The sequence below is a fragment of the Cydia pomonella genome, unplaced genomic scaffold, assembly GCF_033807575.1.
Source record: "Cydia pomonella isolate Wapato2018A unplaced genomic scaffold, ilCydPomo1 PGA_scaffold_161, whole genome shotgun sequence".
Classification (NCBI taxonomy): Eukaryota; Metazoa; Arthropoda; class Insecta; order Lepidoptera; family Tortricidae; genus Cydia; species Cydia pomonella.
The window spans coordinates 468,871-485,296 of record NW_026907803.1 but is presented as its reverse complement, the minus strand read 5'-3'; the positions used below and the strand labels follow the sequence as shown (position 1 = coordinate 485,296).

The 16,426-nt window shown below is 36.2% G+C and overlaps 2 protein-coding genes across 2 annotated transcripts in view; both read left to right on the top strand.

Annotated features, from left to right (window-relative positions):
- Positions 1-2,014: 2,014 nt before the first annotated feature.
- On the top strand, positions 2,015-9,938 carry LOC133533369 (retinol-binding protein pinta-like). The gene is made up of 7 exons (XM_061872335.1): positions 2,015-2,359; positions 2,682-2,868; positions 4,827-4,986; positions 5,610-5,781; positions 7,924-8,124; positions 8,848-8,953; positions 9,758-9,938. Exons 2-7 carry the CDS (start codon positions 2,727-2,729, stop codon positions 9,907-9,909), a joined length of 933 nt encoding a protein of 310 aa, XP_061728319.1. The 5' UTR covers positions 2,015-2,359; positions 2,682-2,726; the 3' UTR covers positions 9,910-9,938.
- A 2,050-nt stretch (positions 9,939-11,988) lies between these two features.
- Positions 11,989-16,426, top strand: part of LOC133533404 (obscurin-like) — a 40,280-nt gene continuing 35,842 nt past the window's right edge. Inside the window, exon 1 of the mRNA XM_061872375.1 lies at positions 11,989-13,212. Within this exon, the coding sequence (XP_061728359.1) occupies positions 12,113-13,212 (1,100 nt within the window). The 5' untranslated portion in view covers positions 11,989-12,112. The remainder of the gene's footprint in view (positions 13,213-16,426) is intronic.

Here is a 16,426-nt window from a genome sequence, read left to right as displayed (position 1 = left end):
CCCGCCAAACATGATTTTGAAGTTGCTTGAAAACCTAAAATTCAACAAATAATTTGTTTATCGCACAATTAATAGATACAATAGTAGTCAGAGCTTCGATGACCGCAAGAGGTCTGGAAAACCACGCACCGTTTGGACCCCAGCTCTAATAGAAGCAGTGAAGGCGAGAATTGCAAGAAACCCCGTCCGGAAGCAAAAGTTGTTGGCAATACAGATGTCTGTGAAGAGAAGCTCCCTAAAAAAGTTATCAATGAAGACCTTGGACTACACGCTTACCGCAGACAAAAAGGTCATTTGCTTAATGGACGATTAAAGACTATGAGGCTAGAGAGAAATCGCGTGCTATTGAAGCGGTACGCACAAAATGGCCACCGCAAAATTCTATTACAGATAAAAAAAATTACCATTGAAGAATGTTGTAACCGCCAGAATGACAGAGTGTATGCAAAAAACAGTCAAGAGGCGATTGCGGCTGTTCCGAGAGTGCAACAAGGCCATCATCCCTCTTATGTGATGATTTGGCTGGGTGTGTCATACTCAGGGCAGACAGGTTCATTTCTGTGAAAAAGGTGTGAAAACTGGGGCCAAAGTTTACCAAGAAACCGTTCTCGAACCAATAGTGAAGCCTTTAAGCCACACCTTATTTCAAAACCAGTCATGGGTCTTTCAACAGGACTTAGCTCCTGCACATAAGGCAAAACAACTCAAGCCTGGTTTCGAAGGAACAAAATTGACTTTATTGCCTACGAAGACTGGCCGTCCTCCAGCTCGGACCTTAACTCCCTGGATTATGCAATATGGCAGGTTATTGAGGAGAAAGCCTGTGCTAAACCCCACATAAATCTTGACTCCCTCAAGCGAGCCATAGTTAAGACAGTGACGGAATTAGTCATGACAATCGTGCGTGCCGCTATTGATGACAGAGGCCTACCGCGAACCACGTTCGACGTGTTGCCTCCCTATCACACTTACGTACGAATTTACATGTGCGACAGAGAGGCAACACGTCGAACGTGGTTCGCGGTAAGCCCTCTGGTCTCGTCGTTTGAGGGCCTGTGTCAAGGCCAGAGGAGGCCATTTTGAATGATATTGTCATATGTAATTTCTGATTTTGTGTACTTCATTTTAATATATAGTTTATTCAACTTTCGTTCGTATATTTTATATAGATAAAGATTATTGCAGTAACAGAATTTAGTAACCAACTAGGTATAACTTAAGAGCACGTGAATCATTAAGAGAACTTTACAAAGAAATTAATATTTTAACTGTAGCTTCCCAATACATCTATAATAGTATTATTTATGTTGTTAAGAATCTAGACTCCTTCACTAAGAATTCTGATGTCCATAACTATAACACTAGAAATAAAAAGAAGCTTTCTATCAGAAAGTTTCGTGTCCGCAAAGTACAAAAGTCAGCTGGTTGAAGGTTTGACTGTATGAAGTAAATTTGTATTATGTTAGGTACCTAAGTATGTTAACGGCACCAATCATGGAACATTTAAGAGAAAATTTGGAGTATTTTTGATACGTCACCGACATCTGTAAAATTTCTACCGCTTTACGCTTTAAAACTTGAATGTTCAATTCGTCCTTTATGTTTTCTATGTATTTAATGAAAGCTACTGCAATTGGTTTCAATATTATTAACCAAATTAAAACTGTGGTTTTTTTGCTCCAGTCATGGGATGTATTATGGAAGGTGGAGGTAATTTAATTCCACACTCCGTAGGATGTATGGTGCCATTCATTTTCAAACTAACAAATATCATTGAAAATTAAACTTAAGCAACTCTTTGGCTCTTGTTTAAGGTTAAATGTTGCCAGCGATTAAAAACTGACGGTAAATACTTTGTCTATACCATCCCATTACTGGTGCCTGTTCTATTATAAGTAGGTTGTATTTATAGTTTTATTCTAAGTATATCATAGTGTAGAACACTACTGTAATGATTATGTATGCTGAATAAAAATGAAAAAAAAAAAGTGAATATATCAGAGTATCACATATTTGAGATGGCTAATTTTTCTGTGTCTGTTTGTAGGTAGACTAACTGCCTGAAGCAAGAAATATATCGACCGTATTACCATACTTAATCCGTGGCATCGGTTTTATGTTCTCAGTATCTATCCATCTAGCTCGCAGAACGCACGTAAATAGGAACCACTATCTAATCACTCCAGTGATAGCCTAATAACAGTCTCGACAAAATTATCGCTATCCTAGTTTGGTGTTACCCAGTCTTGACTTCAGTCCGCGAATGATGTTTTAAGCATTTTCAGCGAAATATATATCCCGACGAATATGAATTTACTGCTTGGTTAGCGCATCATTGGGAAACTTGTCACGATCATATGTAAGTTTATGTCTCTTCATAAAAAATCCACTTACTTACATTTATTATCTAATATTGTGTAAACATTTAAGATGATAATGGATATTCATGTGCTTAATACCATTGTTTATTAACCAAACGTATTCTAGTTAACCTTGACTTTTTGTAAAATTTAACAATCATAATTACGCTATTTCACAAATGATTTAAGTTTATTGAATACCGTCCGCTTCTAAATCCTTCATTGTAATGTAATAAACTCTTTAAACAACCTACCTATTAACACATACATTATTATTTTTGTGGTTATTTGAAATATAATATACATTTTTTTGTGATAAAGGTGAAAAGCCATTGGATATTAAGCACATTACCACCATCATCGAATATGACGATTCGACCACTGTCTGCGGCACTCAAGGAGAAAGCCGCGAAAGAAATAAATGAGGATGATCGCAGAATAGCGTCTGATATCACGGCGTTGAAGGACTGGCTAAAGAAACAGCCACATCTGCATGCAATACAACCAAGTAAGTAATATGTGAAAATATCAACTACATAATTAATTACTAACCGGTAAAATCTAACAAATGAATATACTACAACAGTATTTTCCACTTTGTTTTGGCATGAAAGACGAGAAATCTAAGGAAAATGAATTTCCTTAAAAAATAACTTTTTTAATACAGTCGCTCAAAACGTGCTACTTTACGTAGCTATTTGTGTTTAGCGTGCGGAAAGTTGGTTTTCGCGAACTAGTGCTTTTCACATTTCCAATTTTGACTTGTTCCAATTCATGACTACTTATTGATGAGTAATGAGTTAATGTTAGTTTCCTTTAAAAGTCGTAATAAAACCCACTGTAAATGTAAGAATAATAAAAATATGCATATTTCATATTTTATTACTTACCTCCTCATCATTATAACACGTTAATTTTTTAATATTGAATATTGAAAAACCGTTCTTAATATGTTCAAAGCCCTGAAACCCTGTCAAAGACGTTTTTTTTCTTACTGCAAGCATGTTTTAAGTTTCCAAAGGCAACATTCGATATTGTTTTTTTACAATTTAAATATACGATACACAAATAATCATAAATAAATATATACTTAGGTAATAATAGTACAATGTTTTATATTTACAATTGTTTCTGTCTTATAGAACATGCTTAAAAAAAATAACTGTCGTTTTTTCTTATTTTTCGTAACTGTATTAAAAAAACGTCGTTCGATACACGTGCGGAAATGTCGTTACTGCTCAAGTACCGAGATATCTTGCCACGAGCCGTAGGCGAATACTTTCCTAACTATATAGCATCGAAATGTACTATTTTTTACAGTAAGGGGACAAAGTTGTTGTTTAACCTCTTGTGCTAATATTGATACCCGTGCAAGGGAAAGATTGCAAAGTAAACAAATCGTAAGTATTGGGAGGGTTACACGAACTTTGCTACTGACTGAAACAGAATATTACATCGCGAGGAAAATATTAGCTGTAAAACACTACAAATCAAATTACAAATCATTTATCATTTAATAATCATTTAATATCATACTTATAAGTTACAAACATATTTCTTAAGAAAGAACCTAAAAAACTTGATACCTATATTATATATTTCTCGTCTTACGAGCCTTTTTATTATCAATTTTATAGAAATCGTACAGCCGTTCTTTGTCGAATAGAAGTACACATAACAGGTAAATAGTAGGTTCAGGATAGGTTGTTACATGTAAGTACACGTAGATAACTAACAAGTAACAACGTATACGTTCCGCTCTATAACATAAGGTTAGTAGTAGGTAGGTACTCAGATCCCTAAAACCAGACGTTCATGGCTGCTGTAACGTTAACTGCAATCCTTTTTTAAGATCAACCTAAACATTTAATGAGAAAGTCCTCAACTGGAAACATTGGGCTAACTGTTACTGGATGATTATTAACCACAATTCGATTTCTATTTGAGCCTTGAATGGCGTGTAGAGAGAATACGTTTTAATTATCTCACTTAGTGTTTTCATTATCATTCGCTTAGGTCATCCTGGAAAAACACCAAAAATGCCGATGTTCTTATTACAAGATTTTCCTAACATTATCAAAACCAGCAATAATATCAGTATTTACCAGAAAGGTCATGTTTATGGAAGCGTAAATATCTTTACAGTAATTAAATCGATAAGATGTTTAATTAAGTATATCTATACTCTATACTCAGTGTGTTTATCAGTCGAGTCATTGCTTTGTATTTTACCAATAGAAGAGTTCCGATCTGACAGCGCCATCTGTGTTCCTTATTCCGAAGCTCGTAGCAATTACAGTCGCTAGTAGTACAACTTTTACCGACATGCTGACAAATATCGTACTGACAACAAACATCTTAAGCGACATTTTTATTAAGGTAGTCCTGAACAATATAGTTAGATGGCGCTAGTTTAGAAAACTTTGAAATGTATGGAAGTAGTTATATCATTTACTTTTATTTCAGCTGATCAATGGCTGCTGGCATTTTTACGGGGATGCAAGTTCAGTCTAGAACGTACAAAGGAAAAACTGGATATGTATTATACTTTAAAAGCGTTGGTGCCAGAGTTTTTATCGAACAGGGATCCAATGGATTCGAAGATTCAGGAGACACTGAAATTAGGGTAAGAAAAGTTTACACTGAGTGAGTAATTATAAACATGGCTAATTTACTAAAATAATGTGGAAGGTACATAAATAGTACCTACCTACACTTGTTAACAGAGCCTAATGTTGCAAACATAAAGTACTAATTAACCCTAATACATTCAGGGTTAGCCGCTAATGATTCTTTTGGAGGGAGATATTCCTAGTAGGTATTATGAATATATGAATAATATGTTATATAAGGTAAATGGCCTTAAAACCATTGATGCAACATCTATGTATACCTACTATATGCAAAAAAATATGATGGGTAATGAAAATAAAAATGTTGAAATGCATAAGACATTTAAAAAACCTAATTACTATACAGGTAGCATTGATAGTAGCATAAAAACAATGCGCCAAAAATGTCTACCACCTCCTAATAAGTAGTTTCATACTAGTACATTACGAGAAAAGTGCGAAAATTAGGGAATTCGCAACGAGTGGCCAACAGCTTGCCACAAGTTGCCTTCGATATATTATGAATGAAAGCAATAACCATTTAGATTTTCGTTGCTTTTCTATAACAAATACTTTTGAACCCCTCCCCCTTTTTAATAAGAACATAGACTGCACTAAGAAAAAAAATTTTTTTCAGTCTCTTCCTGCCACTGAAGAAATGCCAGGGCGAAGATTCATCTCGCACTTGTATCGTAAGGATCGGGGTGTTCGATGCCTCCAAGTACCACCTGACGGACGTGCTGAAGATCGCCTTCATGATCACTGAGATCATGATGCTGGAGGATGACAATTTCAATGTCGCTGGCGAGGTAAAGAGTCATCATAAAATCATGTCTGTGATATGGTATTACAAAAAACGGAAATGAGATTATAAATTATACTCCCAAAAATAGATCCGACCTGGCTCCAAACATAATACGACATGCATGTACATAGTTTTCACAAGCACAGCAAAAGCTACAACCCATACAACTATAAATACAGGACGCGCGCCTGTAAACAGAAAGACACACATTTCTGACAGTTTAAAAACTGATAAGTTAAATATTAACGAATTATTTATTTTACTCCTCGAAATATTAAGAACTTATTCTACCTACGTCATACCAAATTGTTGTCTTAAGAATTAAAATCCTCAAATAATAATACAGTATTTGCCGAACAGATCATTAAAGTAATTTGCATAATTTTAACCTTATCGAAATAAATCAATTAGTTAATACCCATGGCTATACAAAGTAACATTTCTTTAATTTATATTCTAAGGGCTCACCGTAAAATTGCAGCAGATGAAATCCACCTAATACCAACTAATAATTACTTATGTTTTAATTACAAAAGTAGACTGGTCCACATTTCACAAAAGGGCTAATGAGTACTTGTAGAAATTGGGAAAATTTCAAATATTCCTAATGGACCTCAATTTATACCAACAAATTTAATAATGATTGTGGTAATGCTCTTTGGTGCGCTTGTTGCTTGCAATTCTTGATAAAAGATACTCACATTTATGTAATTTTCTCATTAAGCGATATGTAAATTTCTTTGAGAAGTAGAAGTAAGAGTAAGATTTTTACTCAATTAATTTTTCTTTAATGTTATGTCTTTTTTTTTCAATATAAGAAAAAATCAGTCAACAGAGAGATTTTATAGGGACGACATATACAGGACGATGACCGGGGACGATAGTGCTGTTTAACATTCACAGGTATCCAAAAATGTCTTGCTAAACTGATTTTTTTTGTGTGTGTTTTTTCGTCGACATTTAATATATATCTTCATTTAATATGAAAGTATCAAATACCGGAACATAAACAAGAGATCACACATGACACGTACATACATGTATACCATCTCTTACACCTGGAGTAATTAGGGATTAATTACTCTGAGGATTAACCCGCTGACACTTAGTCAGCCAATACATAAACTATGTAGCTCAATTTAGTCAAGTAAAATTACTTATATGTCTATATATATATAATAGTGCACTCTGCTGCTTTCGCGAAATGATTTTGCATTATCACATATGTACGGTCAACCAATTTGATTCCTAGGCCACTATAGAACCATGTCATAATGACTTCTACAACAGTGCTTATTGAGTGATGCATGTCATGTATAGACTAGTTAAAGCGACAAGGTTCTATAGTGGCCTAGGATTCAAATTGGTTGACTGTACATGCAGCATGAATCTAGTATTTAGTATGGATTGGACATGAGTAGTGGGGGGAACTGATAGAAAGAGATAGTCTTATGTATCTTTCAGTAGGAGTAGCAGAGAAAGCATTGTTATTGTTTGTCCTTGTCACATCTATGCGATTCCACCATCTATGACATGCAGCCTGATTCATATAGGTGATTAGGAATAACAAAACGATGTTGATTTAGGAAAATTGAAATAGTCAAATATAAAATTTTCTGACTTGGCTGTTGATAAATAATTAAGGTAGACGTCCGAGTTCTCGTCACTATAGAGAGCGTGCATAAACTGTAGGAGGCAGCACAGAAGCCGTCAGATTTTTGGTGCGAGGCGTAAATGTGATGTTTTTTGTACTGATGTAGCCCACAAGATGGCAGAACCTACTATGTACAAGGAAACACGTGACGTGTACATGTACATATTTATGGTTCCGATTCAGGCCACAAGATGACAGACCCTACAACGCGCACGGTCTCTATTCTATTCGTCATCTGTATTTTAATATCAACAGATGACAGCCGGGTGTCATTTATTGGGCCTTAGCATATCGTGCACTAGGAAGCATACCTAATATCAGAAATTTACTGCCATCTTTCGATACATGATTAAAACTTTTAGAACGCCATTTTGTTCCTTATTCTTTTACTGATAACTAAAAATTAAATTACGTTTGACTTATTGACGACTAATGCAATGTTAATTGATAGTCTTAAACACTATTAATGAAACTCAACTTATTATTTCTCAGGAAGTAATCGTTGACATGAAAGGTGTGGGGATCAGCGTGCTAAGCCAATGGACCCCAACGTTAGCAAAAAAAGCGATCTCCTGCTTCGAGAAAGCTTTCCCAGTGCGTGTGCGGTCCAACTACATAATAAGCACTCCAGCGGGGTTCGAGGCTGCATATGCTATTTTAAAAACCTTCCTTGGAGAAAAATTGAAAAAAAGAGTAAGTATTTTAACATCAGATCTCTTGTTTAATGACTCTTTTAGTATACAGACGGAAAAGCGCTAAAATGAGAATCTGTAGTTAATATCATAAGCGTTGCGAGGGTTTAAGGCACGAGGATTAAACAAACTTTGCCACCGAGTGAAACACAAAATTTCTCACCATTTCAAGGGTAATACTGACTATAAAACATTACAAATCAAATCCAAATGAACGTTATTAAATACTCATCAGTTTTTGAAGTATGGGCTTGTGCACAAATCACGCGAATTCAATAGCCCCCCCCCTATCGAACCTCGCGTAAAGGGGGGGTAACGACAAAATCACGAACGATCCCGTTGGGGGAGGGGGGGTATACGGAGACCTCACGTGTATTTTTCTATAGTGAACGAAATTAAGAAAAAAAAAATTGATCACATACTTTTTCTCGGTTTTGTTAAATATAAATCTTCACTTGGCACTTCAAAATAGCGAGTATAAACAAGATTTACTCTATACAATTCTATTTATCTTAAAATTAGGTCGAATGAAAAAATGAAATAAAAATACACGTGAGGTTATGTGGGGGGAGGGTTTTTAAACAGTTTAAGAGTTAGATAGGTACACTTTTAGGCTATTTAAGATAAGAAAACGATATAATTTGATGTTAAGATTTCGCAATTACAGTTAAAAATAAGTGATTCACTGTGCCCCACTTTCCCTGTATCCTTTAATTATTTTCAGATAAAGGTTTATAACCAGGACTACAAAGCTATATACCATGCCGTCCCTCAAGCAATGCTCCCGACGGAATATGGAGGACAAGACGGATCTCTCCAGGAATTGATTGGTAAATATCATTACAATGAGCTTTGCATTGAATTCGCTGTTTAGCGATAAGATCACCTACCTTATTCTTATGTTATATGTTATTTCTTTGTTATTTGCGTTTATTTGGATGCAAAAAAGAATATTTCTTTACAACGTAATTCAATTGTTCATCTTTTCACCTAAATGGAAATTGAATTTTCAATATAACGACAAAATATTTACTGTATCTTACGCACTTCAATCAGATATCGTTTACAAGATTGGTATAGGAATATGGTTTTTTCCTCAGATATCGATACCGCCAGAGAGGCGGCTGAGAGTATCCAATAGTGCCACATCCATTTTTGAGTAAAATCGTTTTTTCAATGATTCCTAAAATAAAAACAATATAGGTACACTAAAAGCTATTAAAAAAACTTTTTTTTCAAATGCTGCTGCAATGCAATGCTGTGCCATATCCGCATCTTATAGGATAATTTACACTCTGTTAACAGAAAATTATTATAAAATTACTCATCAAAAATGGATATGGCAATAATAAAACTGCTTTTGTTTCACGATTACCTCTATATTAAAAATAATTGTATGGTACTGTAAATAATAAACACATATGGCTAAATGTTATTATTATATTATATTAGTTGAAACATTTAAATTTTTCCTTGTTTTCGCTCTTCTGCAAACCAAACGTATTCTCAGCCGACGAAAAACGTAAAAAAACAACAAGAAAAAAAGGCTTCTAAAAGTACGAAGTAACTACCTATGTGAGTGATGTTTTACACGTTCAACATTCAGATTATGATTTACGCCTATATTTTCGTAGATTACTGGAAGCTGAAAGTAGAGAGCTACCGCGACTGGTTCGTGGTTCAGGAGACAGTGCAGTCCGATGAAGCCAAGCGGCCGGGCGAGCCCACTACGTCATCCACTCTGTTCGGCGTCGATGGCTCCTTCAGGACTTTGCAGTTCGATTGAGTAATTTTTAATAAAACATATCAGTGCAAGTAGCTTTTTATTTAAACCTTCATATGTTGTATCAGTCAGCATCAAATAGTGACAGCTAAAGTGGTCAAATTAAATAATACACCTTTATTACCAACGTCGAGCCTCGTGCCTCGTTGAGCTCAGCGAGGGTGCGGAGTGTTAGGGTCGGCAACGCGCATGAAACACTTCTGGAGTTGCAGGTGTTCATAGGCTACGGAGATTGCTTACCATCAGGCGGGCAGTATCCTTGTTTGCCATCCGACGTAGTATAAAATAACCATAGGTACAAATAATGTAAGTGATGCGGAAGGTATTTAGGTGTTGTATGTTGCATGCATGTCAAGACGGACTGGGAATAATTTAAATAATTTAAACGTTATATTCCTAAAAATAGAAATAATTCAAGGCTTGATAACAAGATAACGATAAGCAGATAGTACAATCTATCACTTATATAGTATATACTTGTAGAGTACTTATCTACTCTAGTCTAGTAGTGGTGGTACATACTTACGAACCTTAAGAAGTTACAACAGTTACTACTCCTACTAATCTAAAAATCTGCCCTAGTGCGAACCATAGTCGCGCTCCGACGGTTTCGTACCATCACAGAAATTTGTTGTTTCTTTTATAGACCGTTTTTTTTCCATAGATTTAGCACAATCTAACACAGGCTTAGCCTTATCATTATTTTTACAACACCAATGTTAAGACTTGTACAGCCACCAATACTTCACTTTTCTCTGCAGCTGACTGTACATAGAGATATTAGTTTTAAAATATAAAACCTGTGACCTGCTAAGAGTGCTAGGGACAGATAAAGATGGTAAGATTGAGACGATAGTGGACGATACCATATGTTTAATAAATTGTGTAAATATATTTTCCAGTGACTTTTCCCAGTATTCAGGGAGGAAAATGGAGACTACTCTTGTACGGAGAAGCGGTCACGTGACTTTGTCGCCTTTCCCCTTAGCCCTTTAAAGGTTCAGATAAAAAAAAACAGAATTCAATCCTCAACGCCTCTTAAAAGTTCTAATGATTCTGCAAAAGAAAAAATACAAAAATATGATATTAGGGGTGCTAATTTTTGCCCTATAATATCTACTTGTGAGTGTACCCTATAAAGGGTTAAATTTGTTAGTTTGATTACGGAAATCAATCGATGTTACAAATTAGATTTTATATAAAATTCCTGTGCAAAAGGGTGTGTCTTGGCTATAAGGTTTTTGGGACAGATCCTTGTCTCGCGTTTTGGGTTGGCTGAGTATAATAACTTCAATAATTACTTAGAGCGAGATGCATTCGAGGCACCCGCCACAAATGGAAGCCAGCAGCGAAATTATTTGGTTTCGATGATGGTGCCGCCCTTCCACACTCCGACTGACAGACGGTGTACCAGATATTTACTTATTTATTTATTTAATTTCTACTGTTATAATCTGTATTGTATTTGCTGAATAAATGTGTTATGTTAAAAAAAAAAGGTTTTTGTTAAGTTTGTTCCACGCTGCATGTCTGTATAATTAATTAGTAATTAGTTTTTTCTAGGTAGGTACAGATATGTCTACCTAAAATGAACACGACAAACTTTGCCAAAAAAGCTAAAACAATAAATAGGTACAGTCAGCATCAAAAGTAGCGGATGAAACAACGCGCCAAAAGTATCTGATATTCCGGTTAACTATTCCAAATATAGATAAACTTCTAAAATTCGCGCTCAAAAGTATATCTTTTACAGTCTTAGTTGTTCTATTCTATATTAAAAACATCACTTTTTGTTAAGCCGTTACAGAATGGTAGATACTTATGAAACGTTATTTGATCCGCTACTTTTGATGCTGACTGTACGTTACATATTTAGATTACAATGCGCGCTTATCACTACGAGGAAGGCCGATTCCAACTTGAACAAAAGAATGGCTATTTTATTTTATTTTAATATTATTCGATAACAAATCACTCACAGACTTTTGAAGTTCGAATGCCGCTCTCTCTAGTTATCTCGATTTGGAAAATTAGTATAATGCGGCCGGCAAGAGCGCGGCGGTGGATGGCGCGCGCGTCGCGTCAGTTGTGATTCGCTGTCAGTGTCAACCGCGCGTCGATTGTGCGCACTCACAGTGCGCCTTGATATGAGCGGGCGCACCTGGCCTCGCGAGCGCTTGTGCAACCGACTTGCCTCCATTTCGCCATGACACAAGAGGAATTCTGTACTTACCTTGCTGACGAGCTGCATCAACGCTCTGACGACGAGGATGTCGTCATCAGGAGGGACCGCACCAGTGTCAAGGAAATGATACTGCGCTTCGAGAAGACCTCGATGACCAACCTCGCGGGCTCCACCGAATCTTTAGAAAGAGTTAAAGACATCGATCTAGAAAATTTAACGAGTGTGGTGAACCCCGTGCAACTTCATTTTCAAAATTTGCACCCAGTGAATAGATCTCATGACCGTAACTCAAATGTATCGGTGAATTCGATTTTGTCTAATGTGTCAGAAATCAGCTATGAATCTAATTCATCAGGTTTTGTATCCGATCGGAAATCAGGTGTGGATAGGCTTCGTCCTCATAGGCCTGCACCCCCGCCTCCGGAGCCATTTAACGATAACTCGTCCGTCGAAAGTAAATCCCCCAGGCCAGAGGTGGTACAACCGCCGAGACGGTTTTCCTTCGCGACACCCAATTCTTCCCCCGTTGTTCTGCGTCGACGCCAACCACCAGTTATGCGGAGGAAATCAACTGTTTCCAATCAACATTTAGGAGAAGCTCATTGGTCATACGGTGTTACACAAGGTGACCTAGAGAAATTACTGAGACTGAAAACGTCCGAAGTATCCGATGGCGAAGAACCTAAAAATACTCGTCCATTAATATCGGAATCTGATAGCAGCAGTGATGATTCTTCAGATAGTGACAAGGCCAATAGGGGCGAGGAATACGTAGTGAATATTGACGACGGTAAAGCAGACACCCTTTCGACGACCACCGATACTCTAGTTAACGAGGACTGCAGTGATGAAGGAGACTATTTCTCTGTTACATCAGGTGCTTCCGGTGAACGTAGTAATTATGATAACGTTAGCATTAAGTCCATATCTTCATTCGACGGTATGGTTCCATACCAAAAATATGACAGTATTACAGTGTCCTCAGATGAATTCGGTTCCGAGGTGTGCCATGCGCCAGACACAGAGTTCCTTACAGTGAGTGCAGTGAACGAGTGGTGTGTTACAAAATCTGCGGAACCGGTATTGCTACCAGTGGAATCGAAAAAGGAGAAATATCGACGGTGAGGTCACTTCACATTTATCCGATAACGTGAAAACATATTTGTGATATCGATGCTAGGCTTTGTCATGCCATAGATAACTGATATACTTATCTTTTACCACTAAGATATGGATATTGCGTCTTTGTCCATTTAGTATATTTATTCATTAGCTATTTCACATACCTACATACCTTTTATGCATTCAAAATGTCACATACATAGGTATAAACCTGCAGGTCTTACTATAAGAACATGCCATAATTATATCGTATTGGTGAATTTGATTTTACCTAACGTATCAGAAATGTTGGCTTATTGGCTATACTAAATGGTTTGTAAAATTTTCTCCTCAAAGACAAATTTACCTAACAAATTAAACGCTCGGTCTTTTAAAATATGGGATGCATTAAATTATTCACAAAATTGTATAATGATCCAAGGACACACCACATATTATACACTAAAGCTCATAAATTTATTCTAGTCTCATTTATTGTAAAATAAAACCACATCATTGCAAGCTACATTTATAACAGGCATAACAGGTGACTGTAATGTTTGTAGTAGGTATGTCTGTATGGCTTCGCCTTGATGTTTATTCAAATGTTTTGAGCCATACAGTATGTGTTTACATGCCATATTTGACATTCAGTTCCGTTTGATACAGAGAAAATTAAGTGTTCATATACAAATTACGTTTAGTTATGTAGGTACTTGTAGTTGAAGTAACTAATTGACGATAATTTATGCGTGGGAACTACAAGAAAAACAGATTATTATCAACTAAATTGTCAAGAACTGACTTAACTTTTCCTTTTTAATCATTTGTGGACTCCAATCTTCTTCTTTTCTCCATCTTTTTTTGTTCTCTTGGTTCTTTGTGATATTTAAGTCTTGTGGACAAACTCACTTTTACTTAAAAATATTCAGTTTCGTATTTGTCTGTTAGCGATTAAGTGAATAACTTTCGGAGGGAGTTTTGACGGGCTTTTCCTTGGTAGCATGCCTAATTCTTGAGTAAATAACATGACCAAGTAAAGTATAGGTTGTATAGCATATATGTAGGTAGGTACTTTGAAACCACTTTTATGACTTCCGTCGTCAAATGATACATTTATTATATCAAAACAAAACAGCGTAAATGCGTGGGTATCTATTGTTAGTCGAGTTGTGTTCGTAACGAAAGAAACATCTTACGGCCTTAGCGTGGGCAAGAAGGTCGCATAATATTTATTACTTCACACCGGTAATCAATAAGATGGCTTTTCTAGTTCTAAATTATAGGAAAATAATTTCCTTTCATTAATAAGCTATATGAATTTGAATAGCAATACGATTTTATAAATGATATTACTTACATGGGTTCCTATCGATTCATGTGTGTGTGGCACAGGCCCTGTGCCCAGTTGGATAATAACAAGTAAATATAATGGGACAATATTACAAAAATCGACCTAGGTAGCCCCACACTAAGCTCAATAAGGCCTGTGTTGCGTGTATTAGATAACGATATTGTATAATAGATATAAAAATAAAAATAAAAACAAAATATCCATAATTCAGGAACAAATATTTGTGATAAACACACACACAAATAGACACCCATGTCGGAATTCGAACCCGTGACCAGTACCCCTAGTGTAAATATTTTCGACAGCGAAACGTGACGTACGCGTTTGCGTTAAGTGTCATTTTGTATGAGATTTTTGACTTTCCAAAACGTCCCGCTTGGCGCGCTGTTCAAAAACTAAGGTCCGACCGAGATCTCGGTCTCGGTCTCGGTCTCGGCATTCTCGGCCAAAAATCGAGCCGAGATCTCGGTCTCGGCTCTCGGCCAAAATGGGCCGAGATTCTTGCCGAGACCGAGACTAAGCAATGAGTTATCATTGGTGAATTTGAATTTTCCGCGCACGAGCGCCTGGGTCTAAGCCACCCGTTGGTTGTGACGTTTATTGTGATTTTGATTGGTTTCGTACCCACATTTAACGTCAATTACTTATCAAATACTAAGTGTTGGGATCGGATAGGCGCGGTTGCAAGTAATGACTTGTTCATTTGGGTCTTTTCGTTTTGTGGTTGTTGTTATTGATGCATAAATGAGTGTATATTGTTATCGGGATGCAGCTTAGATTGACTTGTTGTTAGTGGAAGATGACACTGGATATTTTGATACTAAATATATTTGTGTTAACGGGAAAAAGCAAAGCAGTAGGTAAGTACAAAACGACACCTGTGGCGGATTTTTGGTTACAATATAGAACTCTTTATTTTGATTATTGTTTTTGTACCTCTTTTTGTGCACATCCTTACTGAAAAAAAACCGGCCAAGTGCGTGTCGGACCACGCATAATGGAAGGTTCCGTACCTTCACACAATCCAACAAAGCCGTACAAGCAAAAGAGCGTATGTTAGTGGCTTTCGTCGTTTTAATAAGATCGGTTTTGTTTTATAACTCTTAAATGGCTTAACCGACCAAATTCAAAATAATTTTCCTGAATAATTGTTGGCTAAGATTTATTATTTAGATATTTTTAGATGGTTTTGCTCTCCCGGTTCAAAAGTTAGAGAGGATCAAACTATTTTTTTGGAGCGATTATTTCCAAAAGTATTTACTTAATCAAAAAAGTCTTTTTAGAAACCTTTAAATTTACCATTTTTAAAGACCTATCTACTGGTGAGCCACATATTTTTTATTTATTTTAGTTACATTTAAACTAAGAAGCGACTTACATAATACATCTACACCTACGTTCCAAATTTGGTTATAAAATATATCGTATAGTTTATGAGTAAAATGGCTGTGACATACGTACAGACCGACAGACATAAGAAGATAACGAAACAATAAGGGTTCCATTTTTGCCATTTTGACTATGGAACCCTAAAAATACTATTTAATAGCGAATTGATTATGATAACTTTTTTCTGACAAATCGTCGAATTTTTTTTTTTTTTCATAATCCCAAAGACCGTATATTTACATAAACAATTACAATAGCTATATTATCAAAAAACTAAGCCTAAATTAGCCTGAGGCATTGTTCCCAGGACACTGGCCGCGTTCCCTCTCTGCACAGTGAGGCTAAGTTTTTGTGCGAAAAAAGCGCCAGCTCGTAGGTCGCCAGACACCCAGACTAGTTTAGTAGAAATTTCTTTTACTAGTTTCTTGGTGTCGGACGACCAAGGACCGAAAGTTTCAATCGCAAGTGCCGCAAATACATAATTATTTTTT